At 41.1% G+C, this 27,545-nt stretch overlaps 1 protein-coding gene across 2 annotated transcripts; it reads right to left on the minus strand.

Annotated features, from left to right (window-relative positions):
- On the minus strand, nt 1-27,009 carry LOC124132149 (myosin heavy chain, striated muscle-like). Of its 2 annotated transcripts, none has more exons than XM_046495865.2 (35): nt 26,972-27,009; nt 25,084-25,341; nt 24,500-24,643; nt 22,715-22,871; nt 22,316-22,343; nt 21,777-21,888; nt 21,600-21,692; nt 21,176-21,239; nt 20,838-20,936; nt 20,191-20,294; nt 19,491-19,892; nt 19,198-19,368; nt 18,753-19,056; nt 17,848-17,921; nt 17,439-17,526; nt 17,191-17,308; nt 16,813-17,070; nt 14,181-14,646; nt 13,799-14,008; nt 13,397-13,542; nt 12,849-12,939; nt 12,504-12,560; nt 11,830-11,916; nt 10,967-11,133; nt 10,148-10,226; nt 9,646-9,894; nt 8,471-8,667; nt 7,879-8,011; nt 7,299-7,515; nt 6,796-7,036; nt 6,160-6,352; nt 5,190-5,450; nt 3,991-4,230; nt 2,986-3,186; nt 1-1,184 (listed from the first exon to the last, which is right to left on the minus strand). In XM_046495865.2, exons 2-35 carry the CDS (start codon nt 25,279-25,281, stop codon nt 1,035-1,037), a joined length of 5,799 nt encoding a protein of 1,932 aa, XP_046351821.2. In that variant the 5' UTR covers nt 25,282-25,341; nt 26,972-27,009; the 3' UTR covers nt 1-1,034. The 2 variants fall into 2 exon arrangements, with proteins under 2 accessions (XP_046351821.2, XP_046351810.2); XM_046495854.2 differs by having other exon boundaries at nt 17,848-17,924.
- Nucleotides 27,010-27,545: the final 536 nt, after the last annotated feature.

The following is a 27,545-nucleotide window of genomic DNA, read 5'->3' on the forward strand; positions in this document are numbered from 1 at the left end:
TGTATATTGATATATTTTATTCCAGGTTCTGAACTCGGGTTCAAGGATACTGGATAATGTATATACAAACACAACACAGTTCCTAATGAATAAGACATGATTTGATCGTTGATGTTTCACGCTCTCGTATAAACCATTTATATATTTTCTACTTATAAATGTTTAGTTCCCATTTGAGATGATTCATTGAGTGATGTTCTGTGAATCATTGGTCACGAACGCTCGACCAAGAGGTTGTCCTACCTCGATCAGGGGCTACAGGCCTGACATCATCATGTCAGTGTTTCTAATGGCTCCGTTGGAGGGATTAACTGTTTGTCTTTATAAAGAAGCAGACCTCGCGTACCTGAGCACACCGATGTTTGTTATTTTTTTACAATGGCACAGAAGAAGGTATAACGTATAGAATATCAGTATTATCGGTGCTGGACCATCTTTACGAGTCTGGCTAGACGACGTTTCATTTTCTGTACATGGCAGATTTAAAGAATATGCAGCTTGGACGGGTCAGGAAGGCCCGGCAATGCCGCCCTAACTATGTGGTGCTTGGTCGGAAATAGCAGCATCACGGATTATGCAGACCGCCCGGACCCGTCTAACAATCAAAGTGTTTTTTTGTCTAGTAGTAGCTTGAAGTCCCCGTTTTCCGTCCTGACCATGTGTTTGTCATTTGGTATAAGACCATGGAAGCGTATGCTGTTGCGTCTGTGCAACAAAGCCCAGCATTACGGCCATGGACGCGTATATATCAGCATAATGGAATATACAGCTCCACCGGTCCTTGGGAATCTCGTAGCAAATCACTGACCGAGGTGACAAACCGTATATTTGGTCTCGCTGTAGATATGCATGTTGTCAAGTCTATGCTTTCAGAGCGCTTGGATCAGATCCAGAGCCTTCCTACCCACGTTTACAGGTTTGAGGGCTTGAGGTCACGAATGATGAATCACTAGAGTATGGCTCCGCCTCAAGTACGTGATTACAGGACCTTCATTATCACGCAGTGGTGGGGAGGTAACTGCAGATCTGGATGTTTATATATCATAGGACATGCTGGTCACAGTGCGACTCTTGCTTCTCATCTTCTCCAGGGCCCCTTCGGCAATGTTGGCTCTGGTATCACTGTCCTCCAACTCCTGCTGGGTTTTGCGGTATCGTCCCATGTTCACTGCCGCAATCTCCTCCTGCAAAATAAACAAGTTGATACATATCCACTTTATCATCCCAAACTGGCTTCAAGCGATATCTCCATCGCTACAATGTAATTGCACCACAATGCTTTTGCAGACCAATGTGACATCATGGCTACCATGAGGCCACAATCAAATGACATCACTAATTTCTCTGCCACTGAGGTTGAAAAGCTCTAAAGACTTTATTTTACACCCAAGACACTGGTTATTATTGTTCACAACTGAAACGTTGGAAAAATATTTTAGATGATAAATAGAGGGATAAGATTCTCTATGTATCGTGATAGACTACGTTTCATAGGACAGACTTTACATTTATCTCACCTAAACTCAACTTTTATACATTCTTCATGCACCCATAAACATCATGTAAATCAGTTAACGTGGAATTGTCCTAAAGCCACATGTAAACCTATTTTACCTCCTTCGTAATAGTTAAAAACCTATGTGTTGCTATCTTATGGGAATCAATTGTCATCACTGATGGCCGTGGTTGTTTATAAAAAAACACAGCATATAAGATTGATCAGAAGACAACAAAGGAAACAGCTCAGGCGTGCCACACTTCTTAACTTGTCATATCAAACGAAACTGTAAGGCATTAATAGAAAGACATAAACTTCACTATTTTGAATAACACAATAATTGTCAGCTTTGAGTAAATTTGATCATACACAAAATAGTCAGTAAAGGATTATGAGAAAAACTAACAAGATACGAGGAATTACGGGTTGTCGTTACCATGGGAACTGATGTCAAAGATGCACAGTGAGCCAAGCTACAGAAGGATCTATGACATTAATGAAAAGTTTAACTTGAATTTCGCGTTTCGAATTGGTTATTCTTTCTTTCCCATTATCAAATATACTGCAAACGTGCCGTGAGATCCCATCCCTTACCACCTTCAAAATTTCTAGCGAAATGAATCCCTACGCAAAAGAGACCTTTTCACAACACATCGGATAGTGTAAAATAGCTCGCTGTTACCAGTAGCATTTAGTATATTAATAACCTGCAAGACGTTAAAAACGTGCCGTGGCCTTTAATTTATTAACTTTAGCAAGTGCAAGTTAACAATTGTATAAGTCAACGTCGGCCAGGGCGAGAACGTCAGTTGTAAGTGGGTCACACGTGTTGACCTAACGTTACAGTAGCTAACTGAGCCATTTCTAACGTTTTTAAACATCAATGAGTTTATACCAGACATGCATACAACCACTGGATTATGAAACGATGTATACGAACTATTTTGTAGTTGTAGTTATTTATTTGGAATCAGAATCCAGAATTATGCGACGTCTCATTCCATATCATCACGTGGATGATAGACTGAATGAACAAACGAATGAAACATAGTTCTGGCGGCCAAGGAAAAGTCGAGTTATTTATAGAAAAACTGTAAAGATCATAACAGAACATTTAATACCCTCTGTCCAGTTTCCCTTATGGGTAAGACATGTTTATACTGAACTGATACGGCTAATATATGAGATTGTATCTTTGTCAGTCGGCAAAATCGTGACCAAAAAGTATTCAACCTAAGAGATCAAAATTCCACATATGAAATATTCAAGTCCAGTGGAGGATATTAAAGTCCCAATGAGGAGATATCAAAATCTCATGGAGGAGATATCAAAGCCCCCTGAGGAGATATTAAAGTCTCACAGGGGAGATATTAAAGTCCAACGGACGGGATATTATAGTCAAACGGAGGAGATATTAAAAATACTTGGGCACCGGTACAACAGTGGTCTATTCTGTCTCGATTAGCTATTTGAGCATCATAACTTACAGCCTCCTCAACCTGTGTCTTCATAGATCTGATTTTAGCGTTCTGTTTGTCCAGGACATCCTGCATTCTCTCCTGGTTCTTCCTCTCCTCTTCGATCTGGAAGGCAAGCTCCTTCATGCGACGCTCGTGGTGTCTGGAGTTCTTGGTGGTCTCGGCGTGACGTTGTTGTTCCTTCTCCAGGTCGGTCTCCACGGTGCGTACCTGATGCAGTTAAAACATTATGACCATACCATACCATACCAAAACATAATTTAACCATTACTACATCACACCACGCCACGCCACGCCACGCCACGCCACGCCACGCCACGCCACGACACGACACGACTCGCCACGCCACGCCACGCCACGCCACGCCACGCCACGCCACGCCACGCCACGCCACAACACAACACAACACAACACACTAAAATAACCATACCATACCACACCATACCATTATATATCATACCATACCAAAACATAATATAACCATGACTACACCACACCACACCACACCACACCACACCACACCACACCACACCACACCACACCACACCACACCACACCACACCACACCACACTAATCATACCATAACATAACATAGCATAACCATTATTGGACTAGACTAGACAAATATCCAGGTGTATCTCTTGTACGTTTGGCGAAACCAATGTCTACATATTTAACAGTTTTACTATTACTAGGTGATTGCACATTTCTCAACCACATGGCGGTAGGAGCCAGTGTCAGACCTGCACACAAGTTGGTCCGCAAGAGTATCCGAAAGGTGATAAACAACATCTTCACTAGTTGGTCTCGAGCTACTGTACAACTAAATAGAAGTATAACATGGCAACCCTCTTCATGTTTTCTCCATTCGTTTTTTAGCCTCTGCTTTCAAACTGGAGTTGGACACGGATTTCATGAAAGTGATTCAGAACCACAAAGACATTTTGGTAAAACGAACTTAATTGTGAAATCAATGATGTTTGTATTAACCGCGTAGGAAAGTTGAGACATACCCGCTGTTCCAGTTTCTGAATGGTCAAAGCGTCTCCCTTCGTCCTATGGGAATCTGAAGTATCAAGTCTTGTCTGAAGTTCTCGGACCTGATTCTCCAAAGCCTTCTTCACCTTCTCAATAGTGCTACTGTGTTCCTGTTCTGAATGGAGCTCATCAGATATCCGGGTAGCATCAGCAATAGCACGCTTGTAGTTTTCTTGGGCGCCTCTCAGGTCGGAGGTCATCTCATCAAGATCAGACTGAAGCAGACGACAAATCAAAGTCTCATTGAGGTTAGAAAGCGATTGGCGTTTACCATTCGGTCAATGCCTTTTCTGCGGCAGAGGATGTTATACTTACATTTTTATGCAAATTGTATGAGTGGTGGATGTTACTGATCGAGCAGGCCATGCTAACCTCCTTTCGCTAACACCTGGTATCATCACTGATTTTAAGTTGTCCATTCACATTATTTTCACAGCTTTTTTTGCCTTTTTACGCCGAATGGATTTGTTTTGGCAGATAATCGAGAATGATTATTCTCTCGCGTTGATATTCCGTTTACCTACCACTATGCACACCGATTTGTCATTTATTACCAAATTGTGTCACCGAGAAGGTGACAAGTTAAATTTTGGAACCCGACACGTCAAATTTACGAACATGACATAAAAGAAAAAATGTAAACATTGGTATGTTATTCCTCATGAGCAGTGAAAACCCAGTTATCGTTTTCAATTTGAAATAGTTCACATTATGACATTATTTCAGTTTGGGGGGCATTCTCGAGCATGCTGATGTATTAGCTGATGGTGCAATATTTTTTAACATATTGAAGTAATAATAAAAGAGATCAATATAAAAAATAGTTCCAAAACTAATGGTGAGTTTCTGTCCGGAAAAATGAATCATTGGTACACTGTAACGTCGTTTTAATCATATATAGACGTTCCAAATGGTAATGTCTGGAATGCAGTGTTTGGACAAATGGTTCCGGACTTTCATCATATAACATAACATACATGTACCATACCACCCCTTCAGTGTTCGAATGAGGAATGTCATCGCATCTTTCTTAAATGAGTTATTGGCTTACGTTTAATGATAAATCGTCAGCCTCCTCTTTATCCAAATATTTTAACGTGGCTCGCCACTATACGCTTTCATACTGCTGACTGCACGCACGACACAATCACGCCCTGTCAGGTACACCACAAACCTGCATAGCGGATATGTCGACATCCTGTTTCCTCTTCTGTGTACTGACCGAACTAAGCTGTGCGCTCAGTTCGTTCAAACGGTCGTTAATCTCCATCAGTTCGTTTTCAGTCATTTTTCTTGCTCGCTCAGAAGACTCGAGAGCTGTACGCATCTCATCATTCTCGTCCTTAAGGGTCATAGAACGACGCTCCACTGTCTGGAAGGAGTCCCGGGCCTCCTGGAGGGCCCTGCTGTCCTCCTCAACCTGCATCTGTAGATCCTGCCAGGGGCAAACATAGCGGCTTGAGAGACAGTATTTAAATGTAGGACTGTAGGATCATCACATCTCTTCGTATTACAAACAGTTGTGAAAATTATTTGTGAAATAATAAGCAGGCGTCTGAACTTCATGTCCCTTCTCTTCATTACGAACTGGTGTATCAAAATAATAAGCACTAACCTAAAACTGAGACTTAGACTGCCTATACACTTTCCTTCATAAAGATGCTATCTACCTTAGCTGTATTTACGACAATATTTACGTGTCATATTCGGGAATCTTCGGTGGCCTTTGCAGTAAATGTCCTCAGTATTACATGCTTGTCAGAAGAACCGACTAAAGTGATATGTTTCGTCTGTTTGTTGTTGAGTGCCGCACTCAGTAATATCACAGCTATAGGACGGCAGACTGTAAATTAAGGAGTCTGGAACAGACAATCCAACGATACAACGAGCCTGACTACTCGAGCCCTAGGTTGTTGAAGACTAATTCTAACCCGGATCTTCACGGACTGAGGTGAGGATCTGATGGTAACACTATGAGGCCTGGCTCACTTTGTGGCATCATTTCCCTACGGTGTGGTTCGTTGCCAAGGCTGTAACGTGAAAGCGCCGAGTATGACATTCCTTGATGTTTAATGTCAGGTTTGAATTACTACGCCTCGTTAATATTTCCTGAGCCATTGATGTTCTCAAGTCGAGTTGCTTACCTTCATCTGAGATTGATATCTCTTGCAGGCATTCTCAACCTCGCTCCTGGCCCGGTTAGCATTGTCCACAGCTATCTCGAGATCACCGATGTCGCTCTCCAGCTTCTTCCTGATCCTCATGTACTCCGCCTTGGACCTGCCTTCCGCATCCAAGGAATTTTGAAGGTTATCCAAGGACCGCTGGAAGTTACGACTGAAATACAAGTCAGAGTTTGAGTGAAACGCAAGGAGTAGCACTGGAGCATCTCACGGCTGATCGTGTATATATTGGTATACAGAGGATACGTATATGTAGTTGTTTCACACAGCTGACAAGGCATAGCGTATTCCAAGGACCTCAAACAGGACATCGATCTATTCTGCTATTCACAAAAACTATGGGTTAGACTATGATTTGTAACGACTTTTGTCATTGTAACCGCCTCGATGTCTAGGCATACAACAAAACATCAGCTTGAGACATGAACACCTAATTAATTGTTCAACGTCACGCTCTGTATTACTTTGTCATCCGTTACCTGTGAGAAGAAAGAACTTGTGAATGAACTAATCTTCTTAAGGACCTGTGATTGGGAACGGACCAAAGTATTTTAATGGTACACGAGGTGGAGTACTGATGATATACTGATATGTTACCGGTGGTTCTCAAATTCCTCTTCCTTCTCAGCAACGCGTTTATCAACTTCAGCTCGGACCTGAGAGATTTCAAGCTGTGCGCGCACAATCTTGGCCTCCTCCTGCTCCAGGGCAGCCTCAGCCTCTATCAATGCAGACTGAAGGTCGGTTTTCTCTGTAGAAATGCGTCGGTTAGCTTTCTCCACATCCGCCAGAGTCCTGGTATTGTCACTGAGTTGGTTACTGAGAATGACCACTTCCTCTGGAAAAACGATCAGCTTTCATTATTACCAGTTATCAAATTATCACGTCTTTGAGATTATATTTCCTGAAGAACGAATCAGGAGTATGAAGAACCCTTGATTAAAACTGTCGTCCAGAAGGAGTGGACTCTATCTGACAGGCGGTGGACTAAATAGGAAATAATGTGTACGCAAACAGGAAGAGGTTCACCATAAGCTGAGATATCATGCATGGTCGCCGAGTCTCTTTATATTTGCTAAGATTCAGCTCCGACTATTCACCTGAGAGATTCTTGTTCTCTCTCTTCATTGAGTCAATCTGGCCATCCATGTCCTCCACCTTGCTTCTGGTGCGGTACAGCTCGGCAGAGTAGCCCCGTGACTCTTTCTGAGACACCTCCAGTTCAGCCTTGAGGTCAGCGATCTTGCTCTGGTACTCCTGTACTAATCTGTCAAAGTTACGCTGCTTCTTCTCAAGACTGTTCACAGTAGTCTGGGCCTAGATTAAATGCATAAATCTATGTAACAACTGATTTCGTCACCATTTTCGTTAAATAATATTGTTTGAACTTCTCATTCATAAATTAAAATTTTCAAAATGAAGCCTACTTCATCTTTGATTAATTTAGATTTCATTGAGGGGAAAAGTGAATGTTGTCAGCAGCTATGTCACGGCCGGCGATAATATTCGAAGCTAGGTCAGGCTAACGAACGATCCACACCATCGCAGAACGATGACATTCAGATCATTCATTTTACCCGTCCGATCTCCATAAGTCGGAAGCTAAGTCGGAGGGTAATCCATCTCCGCCTTCCCACTGCCCCATAAATTAGGCATGCATAACGGAAGTAATCGTCTTACCCTCTGGTATTCCATGGCTATGTCATCAATCTCGGCTTGCATCCTGATCTTCACCTTCTCATTCCCGGAACTACGGGTACGCTCACTCTCCAAATTCTGTTCAGCCTCGTTTAGACGGGACTGCATGCGACGCCTGAAGCATCAATTGTTCCAAATGTAACTTACATAAAAGAATATCACCATGGTAATGCCATTTGACCATGTTATATATTGGTATTTACAGGTAGATATCAGTGTTACCAAATACGGTGATGAGATATTGGGTTGTGGAAAGTACTAATTGCAATTATTTTCCCATAGTCATGGTCACATTTACTGCCTTAACGATGGCCAATTATAGTAACCAGTCGTCTAATGCGCTGCAATTCTTTGTGATGTGACGTGCTGAAAGCTACGATCGTGGGTTCGAATCACAGATTCGCCCTGATTATGTCTCTGGAATTGTCAGCACCAACTCGTCCTCATGAGTTCACCATAATGGTTGACGTCTCATACCCGCACCACTTCGGGATTTCCTCCCGTATCAAGCTAACATACCGTGATATAACTGAGTTAAACCAAACTCACTCACTCACTCCCATAGTAACCGTACCTTATATCCTCCAACTCTTCCACCTTGATGCTGCCCTCAGTCTCGAACTTGGACCTCCACTGCAGCATCTCATTGTTAGATTTAGACAACTGTCGCTCCAGGCTGGCACACCTCTCCTGTTCCTCAATAAGCTGATCACGAACCCCTCCCATCTCGGCGTTCAGGTTGCGGAACTCTGCCTGGAGTTTCTGGCGCATCTGTTGGAGGATCACAACGAGACATGTTGCATTGTTAGAGAAAACGTTAACTATGTTGTGTCGTACGAAAATGCGGTTCCCTTGTGTTTTACAATAGTACGTGTCCAGCGTTATCTAGTACGACTATACCTGTCCGATGGTGTATGTAGTACACTGATGTTTGTCTTAGGTTCTAGAGGTGTATTATACGTGTCCTATTATGCAAAATACTACGTGTTCATGTCCTTTGTTGGATAGTATAAGAACATGTCTTATGATGTTCCTTAATACGTATCCTAAGATGTATAATGCAGTATGCTTCTGTTGATGTATAGTACCACAATACAAATATTCAGTTCTGAACAGAAAGACAACTTGTCTCATGGTGTATTGTGAAACTACGTGTCCTCCGTTTCGTTATGTCGTTGTTTTTAAACTAGAAATAAAAATAGATAATATGTTTGCTATTATGAAACCCACAGAAGAAATAGTAACGTGAAGCATATACTAGCCGTTTTATAATAAGACTTATAATAACAATTGATAAAAGGTAATGATATAATTGGTCGAAAAGGGAGGAGTTTTGGAGAAGAGCTTTCTAATATCTGAACATGAGCAAGTCTGATTTTCCTAAGTGATGTTAAAAACAGTACAAACATATGGCAAAACAATCATCACGTTCACGGACATGGATGGTCGGCCTTTTTGGCTCATCTTATCCATTACGTCTGAGTTTGATCATGGGACCTTGCAAGTGACAGATAGAAAAATGTTTACTCGTCCACCATTTGAATATGTGTGACAGTTTTGTACCATTATTTCGACATTTCCCATAACACTAACGTTGGACATTTCCAGTGGCCCAAAGGAAGCACTTACCCTTCCCCGATCTGTGTTACGATAGTGATTTCTGCCATACCACCCTACACGTAAACCCTTTAAGTAACCGTAACGACCTCTGGACCATCAGCTAGCCAGTGGTTCCCATCACTTCCTCACCCTCTGTTCTTCATCTGCACTGCGTCTGGACTCCTCCACCTGCGTAAGAAGTGTCGCCCTCTCCCGAGACAGGTGTTGTGCCCTACGTTCCGCGTCTTCCACCTGGCGGGTGAGGTCAGAGGTCTCACCCTGGAGTCTGTTCCTCTGGGTCTGGAGATCAGTGATGTTACGAGAAGACTCCTCCAGTTGAGATGCCAGGTCGGACAACTGGCCCTGCAGCTGTCTGGAAGCTGCGTCGGACATTCCACCCTACAAAGTCAGGTATTGCAATATGAATATTTCAATAAAAATACATGATAAAATTAGTTATTGGCTTTGATAAAAAAAGTAAATGATCAAACATTCCATATCAAAATTCATACGTCAACTCAGACATTGATTTTGCCAGATAAAGATACATTCTTGACAATTCAGAAATAGGGGACCCAAAGCAGATATTGTGTATCCCCAACAAGGGTCACCCGTTTACGCACTAAAGTACCAAACAACCATAAAAGTGTACCTTGTTCCTCTTGGCATTCTCCAGCTCTGACTGTAGATCATCCATCTCTCCCTTCATCTGGTTCTTCTCCTTCTCTAGTCTGAAACAGATCCGCGACCATGACAACCATAGAGTGATAATTTCTCAAATATACAATGGTAACTGATTAGCCAAGTCTAATGTTGGATCCGGTGGTGTATCCTAGGCAGAATACAATTTAGTACATGAATATCGTGTCTGTAGTGAGGGCTTGCTCTCGTGGTGTCACGATATTTCATGCGATAATTTGTCTGTGCACATCTGATTGTTTACCGACATGCTCCGATGTGAAACAATAATGGTCGATACGCTCACTCTTATCATAACGATTTAACGAAGACCTATGTACATAGATTATATTCCAGATTAACTTCCCTGTTGGTTTAGAGGCTGTCTGGTTTTAAAGATAGTCATTGGATAATAAATAACACTCTGCCTGAACAGGTCACGATGAAATTCCCTTTCATAAAACGTCGGTATTCCAGCATCTTGATTGAACATATTTCTCAAAACAAATAACTAAGTCCAAGAAACACAATGGTAGTTGGTGTTAATGTTGCACCAAACCGTTTGTGACATGTTCGCTCGATAGCTCTATTGAATGGTTCACTCACAAATGGTCTCCGTGGTCCAGATACAGCGTTAGCCCGAGAGAGCTGAAGATCGATGGTCGATAAGCATGCACGTCGCTGTATAACTGCCGTAATCTTAAACGCCACGTTAAATCCCATTTTACCTCACCGAATATGTAAAATTCATTGTGATAATCAAATCTAAAAATCTAATATTCTCTATATATACCTCGCCCTGTGCTTCTGCAGTGTGTCAATTTGGTCACTGAGATCATTGGAAACGTCCTGGTTCTTCTTGCGCAGAGCGGCGACCTGAGCTTCAGCCTGCATGACGCTCTCCTCCAGGTCTCTCTTCAGCTTGTTGATGTCAGCCTGCAGGCGCTTGTTTGCATCAGCCTGAAAGCACCGCAATATGAGCATGGCACATTTGTGATCGTATTGCTATAAGGGCCTCATCTTGATGTGTAGACCGCCTCCGAGGTCTAGTGGTAGAGCGTCCGCCCGGAGAGCGGAAGGTCCGGGGTTCGATCCCCGGCCGCGTCATACCAAAAGACGTTGAAAGATGGTACTTGTTGTTACCCTGTCTGGCGCTCGGCTAAAACAAGGACTGGTCGGCTCGGAGTCGGTATACTGTGTCTGAGTGGGGTATTCATGTTAAACTGCGGCATGGTATCTCAGTGAGCTAGCACTATAAATCGGCATCAGTCCGGACTAGTACAACCAGCCACACAAACATACACACGTACATGCACGTCGCTATATAAGTGCAATAATCTTGGACGCGACGTTAAACCCCATTTCACCTCACCTCTTGATGTGTAAAGTCACTTAACCATACCAGGATCCATTTCTCGTGAATTCGAATCCATGATTGCTACTGGTTATGGCCTTTAGTCTGTCAGCAACATACCCGTGCTCCTGGGTTGACAGGCTGTGCGTAACCTGAAATACTGGTCACAGCGTTGCTAAATAGTAACATAGCCTCACATAGTAAATTAAGGCTTTCACTACAAGTGTTGCCGTTTATGAAGAGTTGTTTTAACGTATTAACCAGAAGGCAACCTGTGTCACCATGCAAGGTTGTGGACATACATGGTTTGCAGTATCGTCACCCGCTTCTTCTAGGCGGACAGACAGTTCTTCGACCTCTCTGGCCAACTCTTGCCGTTGTTTTTCGACCTGTCAAAATTGCAATAATTGTAATATATTCTGTAAAAGATTCAGGCCTCTCACGAAAATGAATGCTAATGCGAAAAGTATATACTCATGAAAAGATGCATGTTCTAAACTGATTGAATACACAATACCCATCCGTTACACTGTGTTCGGACAGGTTTGTGCGACAGTGTCCTTAACATCAGCTATCATATTACAAAGGAGCATAAGTATGCAGAGTATGTTATTGACTATTATTCTTTCTATTTGTCATTTAACATGTACGCATTGTTCTTATTTCATCTGTTAACGCAATAACAGTTGCTGTGATATGTTGATAGAATCCATTTCAATTTTTCCACGCATAATTGCAAATGCATAGTGTTTGACATATCTGTGTGTTGATCGGGCATTTTGGTTGTGATTTAAGATGTGAACATGTATAAATCGTATTAATTTCAATTCTGCAATATTCAGGCTGCTGCTGCAATATTTAAACGCTGTACTGTTTATTTCAGGATGTGTGTATGTCATCTTCTGTTATATCGAAGACATTATTGAACATCCAAGAACATTGTGTTTCATGCGATCAATCTGCTAATTTCGCTTACCTTTGATCTGTTTTGTCTTTCCATCTCAAGCTCAGCAAGGCAGTCATCAACGTTTGCCTGCAATAGAATCAGTAACTGGATGACTTCCTTTGCATTCATTTAATCATATTCATTTTTAATATAAGTATAGATGTTGAAAACATACAACGATCAAACTACACTTTGTCTTATTTCTCAAACGGAAACATGTTTAAGAATAAAATGTTGGTGACATAGGTATTGTTGGAATCCTCTTCCAAAAGGAAATCGAAGTATGGGAGATAATACAGGCGCAGGAACTAGGCCGATGACTCTGAAAACCCACAGACAAATACTAGTAGTACTACATGTATTTGATTAACTGACTGTGAGGTCCTTGATCTTTCTCTGTTGTTGGCTGCACTTGTTCTCGGCATCATCCAGGTCAACCTTCAGGCTGGACAACTCCTTCTCCTTCCTGGTGGAGACAATAGCAAGTCATAAGAAGGGTGTAATGTCGTTTCAATCACTATTCCAGTCAATCAAGACAATGGTTTCACACATTGTGTCCATACAGTGAATCGAACATCTGGTTCGAGCCTAACGAGCCAGCCACTAGCCTTACTAAACGTCTCATTAGATACGAATGTTTTTGGTGGCTACTACGGTGGCAAGTATTAAATATGAAATGAATTAGTGAATAAACAAAAAGTGAACACTCCAAAGTTCGGGAATGGTTTGGACCCGATCTTTTAGGAGATGTGAAGAGTTGCTGCCATTAACCGTGCCAGATTCGGTTGGTCGTAGGTTCAAATCCCACATTTGTCACATTTGGCTTTATTTCCACTATAGGATGAAATATTGTTCAAAGCGGTGTTAAACCATACTCACTCGCCAAATGTATCATTAATCTGCCCCTGATACCATTAGCTTACCTCTTAACCGTTTCCTCGAGTTCTGTCCTTACATTCTGCAGCTCAGAGCAAGCGTCTTGGGAAGACTTGAGATCTTGCTCCAGCTTCTTCTTGGCCTTCTCCACGTCCGCCCGGACTCTCTTCTCACGTCCAAGATTCTCCTCAAACTAAAACATGTAGAACAAAAACCTAGTAAGTAACATTTTAAAAGACACAGAGAAGTATAAATTCTGACGACAATGCCCCCTGCCAACGACAACTAATATCTTGGAGCCATCATCATTGACAAAAAAGTTACTCAGAGCCTATAGATTACGAGTTAGTAACTAACATTAACCCTTATCAACTGCCCAAACAGTATGCTTAGCAACACACATATATTACTAAAGGATACCAAATAAACGACAATATTAACAATCTTACTTCATCAAGAGTTGTTTCCAACTTTTGCTTGAGTTTGTTGAGCTGTGAGTTCTTATCTTGCTCTGATCGAAGATCATCCTCTGTCTTCTTCAATTGGTCCTCAAGGTCTTTCTTACTCTTTGACAATTTGGCAATGGAGTCATCTTGTTTTGACATCTCTCCTTGTAAGGTCTTGATCTGGTCTCCTCTGGTTTTGAAATCGTTTTCTGCCTACGATGTAAATCATATCTACTGTGCGTATGAATTGTAAACTGTTAGTTTGATAGGGCAATTTAGAATGTAAATGCTCACAACTTGAAAACATGATAATCCAACATATGTGCTTTAAGGTGATAGGCATTTCTTTAATAATACCTAACAAGACATATTTTGCTTTATATACCTGGGTAAGACTGTTCTCAAGGTCGATAATGTCTTTTTCCATTATTTGCATTTGATTCTCCAGCTTTGACTGTTTCTCTGACAGTTTGGCATTTTGGGCTTCTTCCTCAGCCACCCGACCATCCAGTTCCTTTATCTGTGATTCATTTTCAAGCTTTGTCTGAAGCAATTGCTCGATTCTTTCCTCGCAATCATCTATGGTATCTTGTTGGGTCTCAACTTCCACTTTCAAGTCGTTTTTGGCATCATTAAGAACAACATTTGCTTCTTCAAGCTCCTTGCACCTCTGTGTCACCTTCTCAAGCTCTTCCTTTGCCTTTGCCAGTTCTTCTTCTTTCTGTTTCATCTCATCTTCAGCGGCTTGAATGCTGAGGAGGGGCTTGACCTTGGTGTAGAATCTCCACCAGAGCCAGTTCCTCATGGCCAGCCACTTACGGATGTTCTTCTGGATCATCTCAAGGGCAGTTCTGAAAAAGGTTACCGATATTTTCAAATCAGAATGCATGTCAGATGATGTCATTAAAGCATGCTTTCTATTTAATTCTTGATTTGTGTAGTTGTTTAACAAATTCAATTGTCTTCAAATTAAATACCAGATATGTAGTTAATGTATTATCAATAGTGACGGTACGAGGGGCGTTCAATAACTTTTGCAACTTCAATATAAGACCAAGTCGCAGAATATCTTATGCACTTTTATTTTTCAATATAATGTCCTGTAGGGTGGGTGATTTAACTGTTCGAACCAAGACTTAGCCCAGTGACTATTTCCTGTGACGGCAAATGAAATCTGCCCTACGTGGAAGACGCTTCCAGGATGACGAGGACATATAGGCTGCCACAGAGGCGTGGTAAGAGGGCCAATATGCGGATTTCTATAAAAATGGCATTAAAAGCTTGAAGGAAAAATGGAATAACTGTACTGGGTTGAATGAAGATTATATTGAAAAATAAAAGTGCACAAGATATTCTGCGACTTGGTCTTATATTGAAGTAGCAAAACTTATTGAACGCCCCTCGTATATCATCAAAATGAAGACCCATATGTCCATGTAACACTGCTATTGAAATATACTGAACAACAAAAGTTCCTGTGACATTGAATAAGATTTAATGCAAAGTAATGTTTTTTACCAAATCTGAAACAATTTCGGCTTGCAACAGATAAAAGACTCCTGTAAGTGTTCAAATGGTTTAATTTGCCACACTGACTTCAGAAAATACGAGATTTCATATAAAAAAAAACATGAACATGCCAAAATGTCAATTCACAAATCAATAGTGTGTGTGTCCACCTCTGGTTGCGATGCAAGCAACACATCTTCGTCTCATGGAATGGACCAGACGTCGCACAAAGTCCTGTGGAATATCTGTCCATATCTGCTGGAGCATGTTTCGAAGTTCCTGGAGTGTCCGTGGAACACGTGGTTGACGTCGAAGTCGCCGATCCATCTCATCCCACATGTGGTCGATTGGTGAGAGATCAGGGGAGCGAGCCGGCCAGGGGGTGACATTCACGTTGTTTTGTTGAAGAGATTCCTGAACAAGTCGAGCAATATGAGGCCGGGCGTTGTCATGTAATGCCTGGGCCATGACGACGCAAAAACGGTAGAACAACAGGGCCGATGATCTCGTCGGGGTAGCGCTGTCCATTGATATTTACCTCTACCACTATGAAACGGGTCCTCTGTCTTGCTGTAACCCAACCCCATACCATAACGCTGCCGCCCCCGAACCAATCTTCTTCCATGACACAATGATTGACGTAACGTTCACCTTGACGTCGGTACACTCGAATCCGACCATCGCTGTGGCTGAGGTGAAAACGAGACTCGTCAGTGAATAGAACTTGTCCCCACTGCATGGCCGTCCAGCGTAGACCCTGTCTGCACTACTGTAGACGTGCTTAACGGTGGTTTCCTGTCAAAATGGGACGTCTGGCGGGTCTTCTGGCGCATTGCCTGCACATCTGAGGCGACGACCTACGGTTCGTGAAGATATTCGTCGAAGGCCAGGGATGCTTCTTGCAGTCACTGTTGCTGGCTGGAATCGATTTCGTAGGTGTGTTGTTCGAATCCAGTTGTCTTGTCGATTATTGGTTACGCATGGCCTGCCACTCCGAGGATGGTCTCTGACTGCATTCGTCTGTTGCTAACGTTGCCATAAACACTAAATGGTGTTTCTGTGGACGTTAAATTGTCTTGTAACATCACGTTGACTCGATCCTGCTTCAAGCATACCAATGGCTCGCAGACGCTCATTTTCGGACAGGCGTGGCATTTCGTAATGTTGAATAATTGCGTAATTTTGTTGTTTTTCTGAGTGATTGTTGTCAGCACGATGCTAAACAATGCACATGGAATCCCGTTATTGCACATGTTTTTATACCCATTCTTGGGCAGTGAAATGCATGGGGCTTGCATAAAAGACAACTTTTGCATGGAATGCATGCTTTTCTGTAGCAGTTGCGTTTTTGTGACTTGATTCCATACATGCACTATAATATTGGAAACCAAACTTTACTTGTTTGAAAAATACACTAAGTGTAAGCCAGCAAGTTGGCTGGGATCAATGATAAGGTCGAAGCATCTTTGAAAGATATTTACTTGCAACGCCGGATATACATAACTTACCTCTTGTCCTGAAGCATCTTGATGAATTTGCGCTTCAGGTAGCCCCGAATATGGGCCTGGAACAGGGCTACAACAACGGACAGTCGCTCATCACGGATTTCCTCGAGGTAACCCAGGACACCAGCCTTGAAAAACACCTTGGTGTTGCCGAGACGATATTCCTCCTTATTGAGCTCCAGGGCTTCTAGGATTTTTGCCGAAACAATTTTCCCCTCTACAAAACCCTCAGGAACAGCGTTCGGAGCCAGAATGGAGTATCTGAAATTAATAGCATAAAATTAGTTTCCTTCGCAAATAGAACGGCAATTTTGGGAAACAGTTGTATGATATGGTCTTTTTTCCCTTAACAATCAAATTACCTGAGCCATAAACACTTACCTCTGTTTGAACTCTGAGTAGATGATCCTACTAGGGAATCCCTTTCTGCAGATACGGATACCTTCTAGTACACCGTTACACTGAAGCTGGTGGAGCACAAGTGCAGCGTCAATCAGACCTATTAAAGAGGTAAGAGTGTGGGGAAACAATGTGGTGATAGCAGTAATGACATGAACTGACATGAACCATTTTTTTCTACTGTCATACTATGTTCACTGCAAATGAATATGGATACTAATTAATAGTACCTGGCGTCTTTGTCTCATTGGGAATGATACATCGCACGAAGTGAGGGTGTGTGGTGTACAGGTTCTTCATCAGCTTGTTTAGAGACTCCTAAAATTCAACGTTAACATGTATTACAACAAATGTAAAGCTCTATCCTATCTACACAGTCAAAGTACATGTGCCATCTATCAAATTGCATCTTGCCGAAGCAAGCTAGTCAACTGAATGTAAAAGTCTAGTTTCCACCCTTGACGAACTAGGCATCAATTATGAAGTTCTACTTTGGCTGGACTAACGAGACTATGCGTAGTCGAATCAAAATCGCGAAACGGAAAGATGATCAACATGATGTATAAAGTAAGAAAATGCTTCATAAAAACATTTAGGGAAAAAACATCCTACTGTCGTCTGCTTTGATACACTTCTTACCCTGTGAGTGGCAGAAATGGTCTGGAATGCAGAGCTCTTCTTCTTCTTCTTACCACCAGAAGCTGCTGCAGCATCTGCTGAAGGTAATATACATACACTGAGTATATTGTATGATATGAATATTGCATACAGGTCATATTATGAGAACAGTATTTTCGGTAAATCTTACCGAACGCGATTACATCTCTACGCTTATAACATAAGCATTGTCCAACAAGAGAGGGCGTTTCCTACCAAACTACCATGATATGATATGATATGAATATTGCATACAGGTCATATTATGAGAACAGTATTTTCGGTAAATCTTACCGAACACGATTATATCTTAACGCTGATAACATCAGCGTTGTCCAACAAGAGAGGGCGTTTCCTACCAAACTACCATGAGTAAATTATTTATCATTCTGTATCGCATCAGTAATTGTCCCGATATAAAGAGATGATGTACCGCGTAGAATGCACAGAACTATGATATATCTGTCCCTCGTGAATTGCAACTGATGGGTAATAAATTAACATTATAGCTCATGAAACTTATTTTAGTTTACATGGGTGATCTGTATGTATCAATTGTCACTCTACATGAAAAGCATCTTTCTGTTGTTCATCTAGGTTATATTGAATCGGTTTAGAGTTCACTTATTCCTGAGATACATGAAGATCTAACTGCTACCAAACAATCTAATAGATATTGCTTTTAGCCATTTATTCTAAATCTATTCAAACTGAATTTGTTTTTGCTATCATATTCATGAAGATGTACTTAATTGTTTTACGAATAGTACCTACGAATAGGTCTACTGTGAAAATATTAGTAATAAACTGATAGCCATTTTTGTTAGATATATAATTGTTTATATGCGGCAGATAAGGTTAAATGAACTGTGAGTAAATATATCTACCTCCTCCAGGTGGAGAAAAGAGCAGCTGAACAAGTGGTTCCTTAGACTGTTTAAGGAGTTCCACAATGGTCTCATTGACAGGATCCTTGTTTTTCTCCAGCCAGCCTCCGATGTTGTAGGGAACTGTTCCTGCATAATGCTTCAGGGCGAAATCACCGTATTGACCTCCTTTCATAGATTTGTTTGTCTTGAGGAAATTGGGTGATTTGCCCATGTGATTCTCAGTCAGTTTGTCCTTGAAGGTCTTGTCAGAGGCCTTAGGGAACATGCACTCTTCTTCAAGGATTGACAGGATACCCAGGGGCTAAAACATTTGAAGTGTTCACGAAGATATATCTCTGTGATATCGAGAGTATTGTACAGACGTTACGTGAAATATGAAATACACGTCGTTTCGGGAAGTATAATTTACTGCCCAGATTTAGATTAGCAGCAATTAACCTACCTTTTCAATGAGTTCAATGCAGGCCTGTAAGTCCATGCCGAAGTCAATGAACTGCCAGACTATGCCCTCTTTCTTGTATTCTTCCTGCTCCAGCACAAACATGTGGTGGTTGAAGAACTGCTGCAGACGCTCGTTGGTGTAGTTGATACACAGCTGCTCGAAGCTGTTGAACTGTTTGTAGTGAAACCATGAATGTATATTAAAAAATATAATACATATTTATCTACACGATTTATAACTAGAATTACCTGCTGCAGAAAACCAAACGTAATAGTACAAGGCACTTTGCTCACCTCAAAAATCTCAAATCCAGCAATATCCAACACTCCAATAAAGAACTGTCTTGGCTTCTTGGTGTCGAGTGAGTGGTTGACTCTCTTGACCAGCCAGTTAAAAACACGATCAAAGAGAGATTTAGCAAGGGCACCCACTGAGTAGACAACCTGTGCCTTTGTCCTGCCCTGAATGACGTAATCCATGGCTACCTTGATCTTGGGTTTACACAGAGCCTTCAGGAAGTCACCATTGTTGACACCCAAAAGGAAGGAAACTTTCTCAGCCTCAGCAGTTCCATCAGGCTCAGCCTGTTCACCCTTCTGCTTGAACTGCATCTGACCCATGTGTAAGATGGAACCAGTGCACTTGTAACAGCTAACTTTTTCATCCGGAGTAAATCCCAAGACATCAAAGGCACTCTGCAACATATCATTGCAACTTTATTTTTGTTTTAATCTAATCATGAATATGTTTTACACCATTAACCCATGACACATCAAATTCAGAGGGCTTGTAGAAACTGACCCCAGTGTCATTAAAGCATCTGTCGCTAAAATCAGGACATTAAAATGTAGGTTGTTAATAAATTATTGTCATTATATAGTCATATACCAATGCTCACTTGTCATATGAACTAAGGGATTGTGCTCATATTTTTGCAGGATGATTGAACGTTCAAGAAAGTTTTGACTGTTTTGGCATTTGAGGGATACCTACATGTGTCATGTTCATCTCCTCAACATCATCGATGCCGTTGACTGTAAGGACTCCTTGGTTGATGAAGGAGTATAGACCAGCGTCATTCTTAGTCAAGCTAATTTCTAGAAACAACACATTGAAACGTTAATGACTTTATTTGCATATGCATTATATATTTGCATATGTATTTCGTATCTCAGTTACATACAGTAACCCACTACCAAGCAAATTAATATCCTACTGAGTATATTCACTGAATAGTTTAATATTGTGCAATTGCATTTATATTGTAGCAGCTTCACAAAGCAATACTATAACTTAATTTATTTTCAGGTACTAAAACTATTCGTAGACATAACAGTTAGGTGACTGTTTTGAACAGGTGTTTGCAGTGCAACACGTGTCTTGAATATACTTCATGTAACAGTACAGAACAAAATATCACAGAATATGATATGAGAGCTGACAATGTAGAATGTCCATATATAATACATCAAGGTTGTGCAGTAGATTAACTACTGGAATTTCTTTCCATCGGTGATCGCACGATGCATTCAGCGGAGGAGGCTGGAATGCAATATGATACCGTCTTATCGTCGCACCATTTGCGTCAATGAGTTATGCAAGGATAACTTCTTACGATATTGATTTCAAGACCCACTAACCCAAAATCTCTGGCACCGCTCCAGAAAGCATCTGGTAAAAGATGTGGTAGTTCCTCTCAACAGACTGTTGGTAGGTTACACGAGACTTCTCCAGCAGGTCTGGGGAGATAACAGATATGCCTGAGACTTTTTTTCAATGTTTTCGTTCTTTGTAGATGCATATTATCTTAATAACATAATGGTATATCAGAGAAGACAGCGTTCACAGTGATCTTCATGCACACTCTGCATGACACATTCTTGTTAGTATAATGCTAATATTCTTATATGATTACCCAAGTATCGTGTGTGCACAGAAAATGAGATAGAAGCTTGACAAGCCTTGCTGTAGTACTTACATGTTTCAATATCAGCACCAGAGATTTTTCCAGAGCTTGCGAAGTGGATACGAACAAATTTACCCTGAGAAAATATAGAAGCACATATGATCACTTAAAACATTCAAGTAGTCGAACTTTAGTAAAGTGATTTATGACAACGTTCTTTAGCTGAAATGATCTTCAAAGGGATCATCGATTACAGGTATAGCTAATATCTGAGAGGAAACAAACTGGAATTTTCAGCATGATTTCATTTGAATTTGCCTTTGATTTTTGAAGTTTGTTTACTGGATTCAGTTTATATGTAATCAGTTCAGTCGGTCTTCAATTTAATTATTAAGGACCAGAATAAATGAAACTCATTTGTGTTGTTTTTGACTTGAAATTGGCCCATTATAACATTATATGTATGTCTGTTATGAACAGCTGTAAAACAACTTACGAATCTGGAAGAGTTGTTGTTACGGGATGTCTTGGCGTTTCCGTAGGCCTCAAGAACAGGGTTAGCCTGCACGATTTGGTCTTCAAGGGAACCCTTGAATGATTGTAAAAAGCCTATTAGAATAAGTATACACACAATTTGGCAAGTATTGTATTCAAAGAAGGAAGCGTATATCACCTTCTTTTCTTCCTTCGGAGTTTCTTCCTTCTTGTCGCTTGCGGCAGCTACCAAGGCGAAGTAGCCGATGACCTTCTTGGTGTTCTCAGTCTTTCCAGCTCCAGATTCACCGCTGACAAATGATTATTATTGATTGATAATTATAAATACTGCCAACCAACAAAGGGTACAGTGAGTGAGTGATATGAACAGTATTACTGTTATGTCACTTGTCAGATTAATGCGGGAGGAGAGTTATGCAGATCGTGGACGTTTAGCACTTTGGTGAAATCCACGAGCACTGTTATGGTACTAACAAACCATATCAGGGATTATTTGAGATTATATTCCACAATCACTGAATTTTTTAAATGCCTTAAAACGCAACTAAATCGAAATGCGGAATCTTAGAGGGCCATCGGTGTTCGAAGCATTTCCATACAGTATAAATATGATATTCCCGTAAAGCATTGTAGATATTCAGGATCTTAGTACGTGAACATACATGTATCTGATGGTAATATTTGTTTCACTTGAATAAACACTGTCAAACTACTCACGTAATCAACATGGACTGATTTTCACGATCTGAAAAGTGAACATAGTACAGTGAAATCATACCTGTAACACATTGTGTACATATATCTGATATACTTAATAATCATATTTCATTAACACCCGTTGCACGTAGATGCAATTGGCATCAGCCGTTAGACAAATGTGCTATTGTGGGGACGACGCAACATAAAAATGTTTGTGACATCATCAACAATGTATGACGTCATCTTCAGTTATCAGACGCAATGCGTTAACATGACGTCACTTTGGAATGGGTGTCTTCGCAGACAATAACAATGGAACAAATAGGGCGAATCAGACAATCGGTATGAAACATAATTAACGAAAATCGATTCACCTATACTCTTGCCCCTATGGGTTATATTACTGTGTTAGCTCACCTTGCACCATGAACTGGTAGGCATTATCAGCAATGGAGAACAAGTGAGGAGGCATCTCGGTCTTCCTCTTCCCCCTATATTTATCTACAACTGACTGAGTGTAGATGGGGAGACGACGGTAGGGGTTGATGGCGATACAGAACAGGCCGGAATATGTCTGGAAACATATATATGAAATATATATGATATGAAATAGGTGAAACCAACGGGAGGACGCAATATGAAAATGTTAGTGTACACTCTACAGTTTCACTAAACCTCATGGTTCGCCAAATATAAATTATTGTAGGGATTTGCAATAGTCACTTAGTCACTTAGTCACTGATCACACCTGCAAGTCCAGACAGACGCCACCCACGCAACACGGTGTCTTTGTTCTTTGCGACTGCGTCAAAGGCCGACACGAGCCAGCGCGCATGTATTGTTTTAGCGGAAGTACTCTAATCAGTGCTAATGAGCGGTGCTATTTGGTGTGTGATTGGATTAATGTAAGGTTGGATGAGGGTGAGGATTCTCCTGTACACCTGACAGAGGACATTTTCTTTAGATATAAATCCACTGATGCTTGAGAGGAGGGGGGTGTCGCATACATATTGAGTCGCATTATTGACTAGGGGCCAGTTGTCGCATTCTTTTGGAGACGCATTAATTTCACGATTTACAGTATATATATATATATATATATCCGGGCGGACGCTCTACCACTAGACCACGGAGGCGGCCGTTGATGATAGGAGATTGGATATAGTGGTAGTATAACCACCTGGTACTATCATTACCTGAGAAAATACAATACAGATACAAGTGTACATATTCTGAGTGTGAATTGGGCAATGACTGGGTATTCTAAAATGTCTCACAATTCAGTCACTTGGTACAACAATACCATGACGACAGGGACCTTGTTGCTAAACTGACGTCACACGGCACTGTTTCGAACGTTGCAGCCAAGTCTTCTAAATTACGTCATGGGTATTGTCACATGTGTGCAAGCCGTTTCTATTACTGCCGACACACTCCGGCGCAGTGATGACTGTGCATTTGGTATAATTTGTTTTACCTTTATACCGATGAGAGACGTTACTACCAAAATATCAGATATCGGATGTGAATAGACAAAACTTTTCGAAACGTAACTTCTCAATGGCCTGATGAATGTGTTGTGTTCTATCACTAAGGTGATCATATGGACCCCGCAAGGTAGGAGAAATCAGTCTTGCCAGGGTTAAGTGTTTATTATTTTACGCCGCTTTTACCAATATTCAAACAATTTTAATGAGGGAGAGTTAAAGAAACGAAAATGTATAATTAAAAAAGGGTCAAAGTGAACACAGTATCATATTGGATTGTACTGCCATTAATGTAGGTGAGGTGAAATGGGGTTTAACGTCGCGTCCAAGATTATTGCACTTATATAGCGACGTGCATGCACGTGTATGTATGTGTGTGGCTGCTTGTACTAGTCCGGACTGATGCCGATTTATAGTGCTAGTTCACTGAGATACCATACCGCAGTTTAACATCAATACCCCACTCAGACACAGTATACTGACTCCGAGCCGACCAGTCCTTGTTTTAGCCCCTTAATACCGAGCGCCAGACAGGGTAACAACAAGTACCATCTTTTAACGTCTTTTGGTATGACACGGTCGGGGATCGAACCCCGGACCTTCCGCTCTCCGGGCGGACGCTCTACCATCAGACCCCGGAGGCGGTCTCCATTAATGTAGACATACCCCGGTAGCCGGAGGTATATCACTACTCTAACAACACACGCGTACTTACATAGATCATGCCAGAGGTGTATCGAGATCTTAAATTGTAGAGGACGCTGGCTTCGTTCAGATAGGTAAGGTTGGCGATGTCCTCGTATTTCTCAAACTTGGGTGGGTTCATTTGCTGAATCTCATCAGCCTTGAACGTTTTAACCTGAAAAGAATAAAATGGAATTCGGTTTAAGAGCAATTAATATAAAAACGGACATTGAAGAAAACACGTGTTTGATACCAAGAAAGACATGTGCTGTAAAGTTATGATTAAAGAGATTATGATTAAAATGCGTTTGCATTGATACAGATACCATAAAATAAATTGAATCTGGTTAATGAAATGACTATAACTTTTTAAAATAATCAAATACAATTGTTTTGTTCCTTTGTTATTAACGTCACACGTAGAAATATAACAGCTATATCACTGCGGCCTGTAAATACGGGCCAGACAGTCCAGTCGCCTCTTACGACCTGCATAGGTTGCTGTGGACTCTTTCTACCCGGGACCCCTTCGGGCGTGATATTGATTAAATGACAAATGATATACGATACAATGATAAATGATAAAACATAAAAGAGATATCAATGGCGACGAACCTCATTCGTGTCCACTATTTTAACGGTGACTTTTTCTCCTGAGGTCTCCTGTATCTCCGCAGAAACAAACCCCTCTTGCTCATCTGGGGCCCAACATGCCTTCTTGGCATCAAAGGTCCCTTTTTGTTCCTTTATCAGTTTCTTGCGATCAACCGCAAGATACTGGAAGTCGGGGTCGTTGGGATCAAAGGAGGACATTTTCACAGAGGAAGTGAACTAAAGAAAGTCCGAAAGGTGATGAGCAACTCTGTTCTGTCCCTGCAAATATATACACATTCAATTCAATTCAGAACACTGACGCGCCATTCTGATTAAAAAATAGCGTCAGCCATTTTGTTGCAAAAGGGAAGTAACACCGCCGCCATGTTGGCGTTTTCCTTGGCGGACATTGGCGTTGCCATGGAAACCTTTTATGATGAGGATGCTTAAAATACTATTTGTCATGTCACAAATAGTCTTACAGTAATTGGCAGATTATCAAAGTTCATACAAACATATTTTGCCGATGGCATCCCTTTTAAATTAAGTCGTTATTAGCAATCAGTATCGTTATCTGTGAATTCCACGTACAAAACATGTATACAGCTTTATTCATATCTACAGTAATGCAGTGTCTTGTGTTTGTTTATTCACACACATTTCCATTATGAATCAAAGACATCGCCTCATCATTAACACGGCTACTTCATTATTACTATCACGCGCTCTTCATTATCAAGAATAGAACGACATTCCAAGGGCCGTGGGCTCCCTGCCATACATATAAGGCTAAGGAAACACTACACCTTAACGCCGGGGTCGTGTATCGCTGTCGTGGTACCTAAGTCCATGGAAGTAGGCCAAACGAACGTTATTACTATCATACTGATGATGGCGAAAACCCCTGGCAACTGCCCTAGCTTCACACCGCTGCTGCATGGCGCTCACGGCCGCCAGCAGCAGCACCGGGAACCATGAATGATGGTAACATACCGGATCTCAGAAACGGGACGTTTTGAGGTTTATTAAATTAACTTGAGAATGTTTTATAAATTAATGGCGGTGTTCGAACGCGCCTAATTTCAGAATAAATATAAAATGCTGCTACTCAAGTAAATTAATATAAAACGAATAATTATGAATAACAACCTTGGCAATTGAACCCAAATGAAACCTATACTGTCTGATCCAACAAGTGGAATCTTTCGTCACATACTTTCAACGTAAGCTACATTGAACTTTATCAATAATTTCATCCTAAGATTTCTCGTTAAATCCAGTGAATAAACTCCAACCTCTATAGCATTTTGGAAAAATTGTTTGCAGTACATTTAATACAATGATCAAATTGATAAGGATTTCCAATGAATCTTCTTCCAAGGTACTAGAAACTGTTTTTGGTATCCATAGCAACGGGAAAACACAAATGTCCTAAGGAATATATTACGCATAAAACATACTCATAAGTCTATAGCAACGTGAAAAAATCATTGTCATAAAATCCAAAAAATTAAAGAGGCACAGAATTAATGATGCACCGGAAAGATGAGTACAAACGGATTCGGAGTGACAACAAAGTGTTTAGCTGGAACATCTACGAGGAAGGTATTGGTAAATCTGTTCACACATGTCAAACACCAAAACACGGATATGTATTAATAAGATTTCCCATACGGGCATCAGTTGATCAGTGAAGAAATGAGAGTTCTACTCCAAGGTAGGAAGTCCAGGATAGGCACACTATCACTCGGTTGTTATGTTTTCTGGGATGGTAATATTGAGATATTGAGTAAAGAGTAAAGGTAATGGTAGGACTCTGAGAGACAGTGCAGGGTGTAGTAGGGTCGGTCTTGTGACAGGGAGGGAATATATCCGCCAGTGCACGGCACAAGGGGGTTCTAATACTCACGGCCAGAGCTGGTCTGAACAGCTACTGCCAAGCTCACTTCATATATACAGCGGCTTATCTTTCCCGACCAATTATGTAAGGCGTGCTTTGATTGGCTGAATGGAGCATGTGATCTTGGGTGCCCATGCTGCTTCCTGCATGGTCAAGCGTTTGATTGAGGGTGAAAAGAAAGGTCGTATGGTAGCGATAACCTTGGGTGAGAATTTACAAGATTTAATTGACCAGAACACAACAAGAAGAACCCTTTTAGTATTCTACACTTTAAGAGTAACGTGGGCCAGGGACTGTGGCTTGTTTCTGTTTTGCATTATGATGTTATATGCCAAGGTTTTGCCATGTGGTCTGAATCATGTTATCGAGTAGATACATGTGGAAGTATTCCGTGACAAAAACCATTAATGGTACTGATAATGTGCTGTCATGCGACAGACATGTTGCTATATATTTTATTCTAATATAGTTGAAAGTTGTTACCAATAAATATACCATCATTAAAATGCCACGACACTTTCAAAAGACCTTAGTTAATAACCGCAGAGGTGGGTGAATTACCATATATTATGTTTGTTATAAG

The sequence above is a fragment of the Haliotis rufescens genome, unplaced genomic scaffold (genome assembly GCF_023055435.1).
Source record: "Haliotis rufescens isolate VD_foot unplaced genomic scaffold, xgHalRufe1.0.p SCAF_20, whole genome shotgun sequence".
In the NCBI taxonomy this organism is placed as follows: Eukaryota; Metazoa; Mollusca; class Gastropoda; order Lepetellida; family Haliotidae; genus Haliotis; species Haliotis rufescens.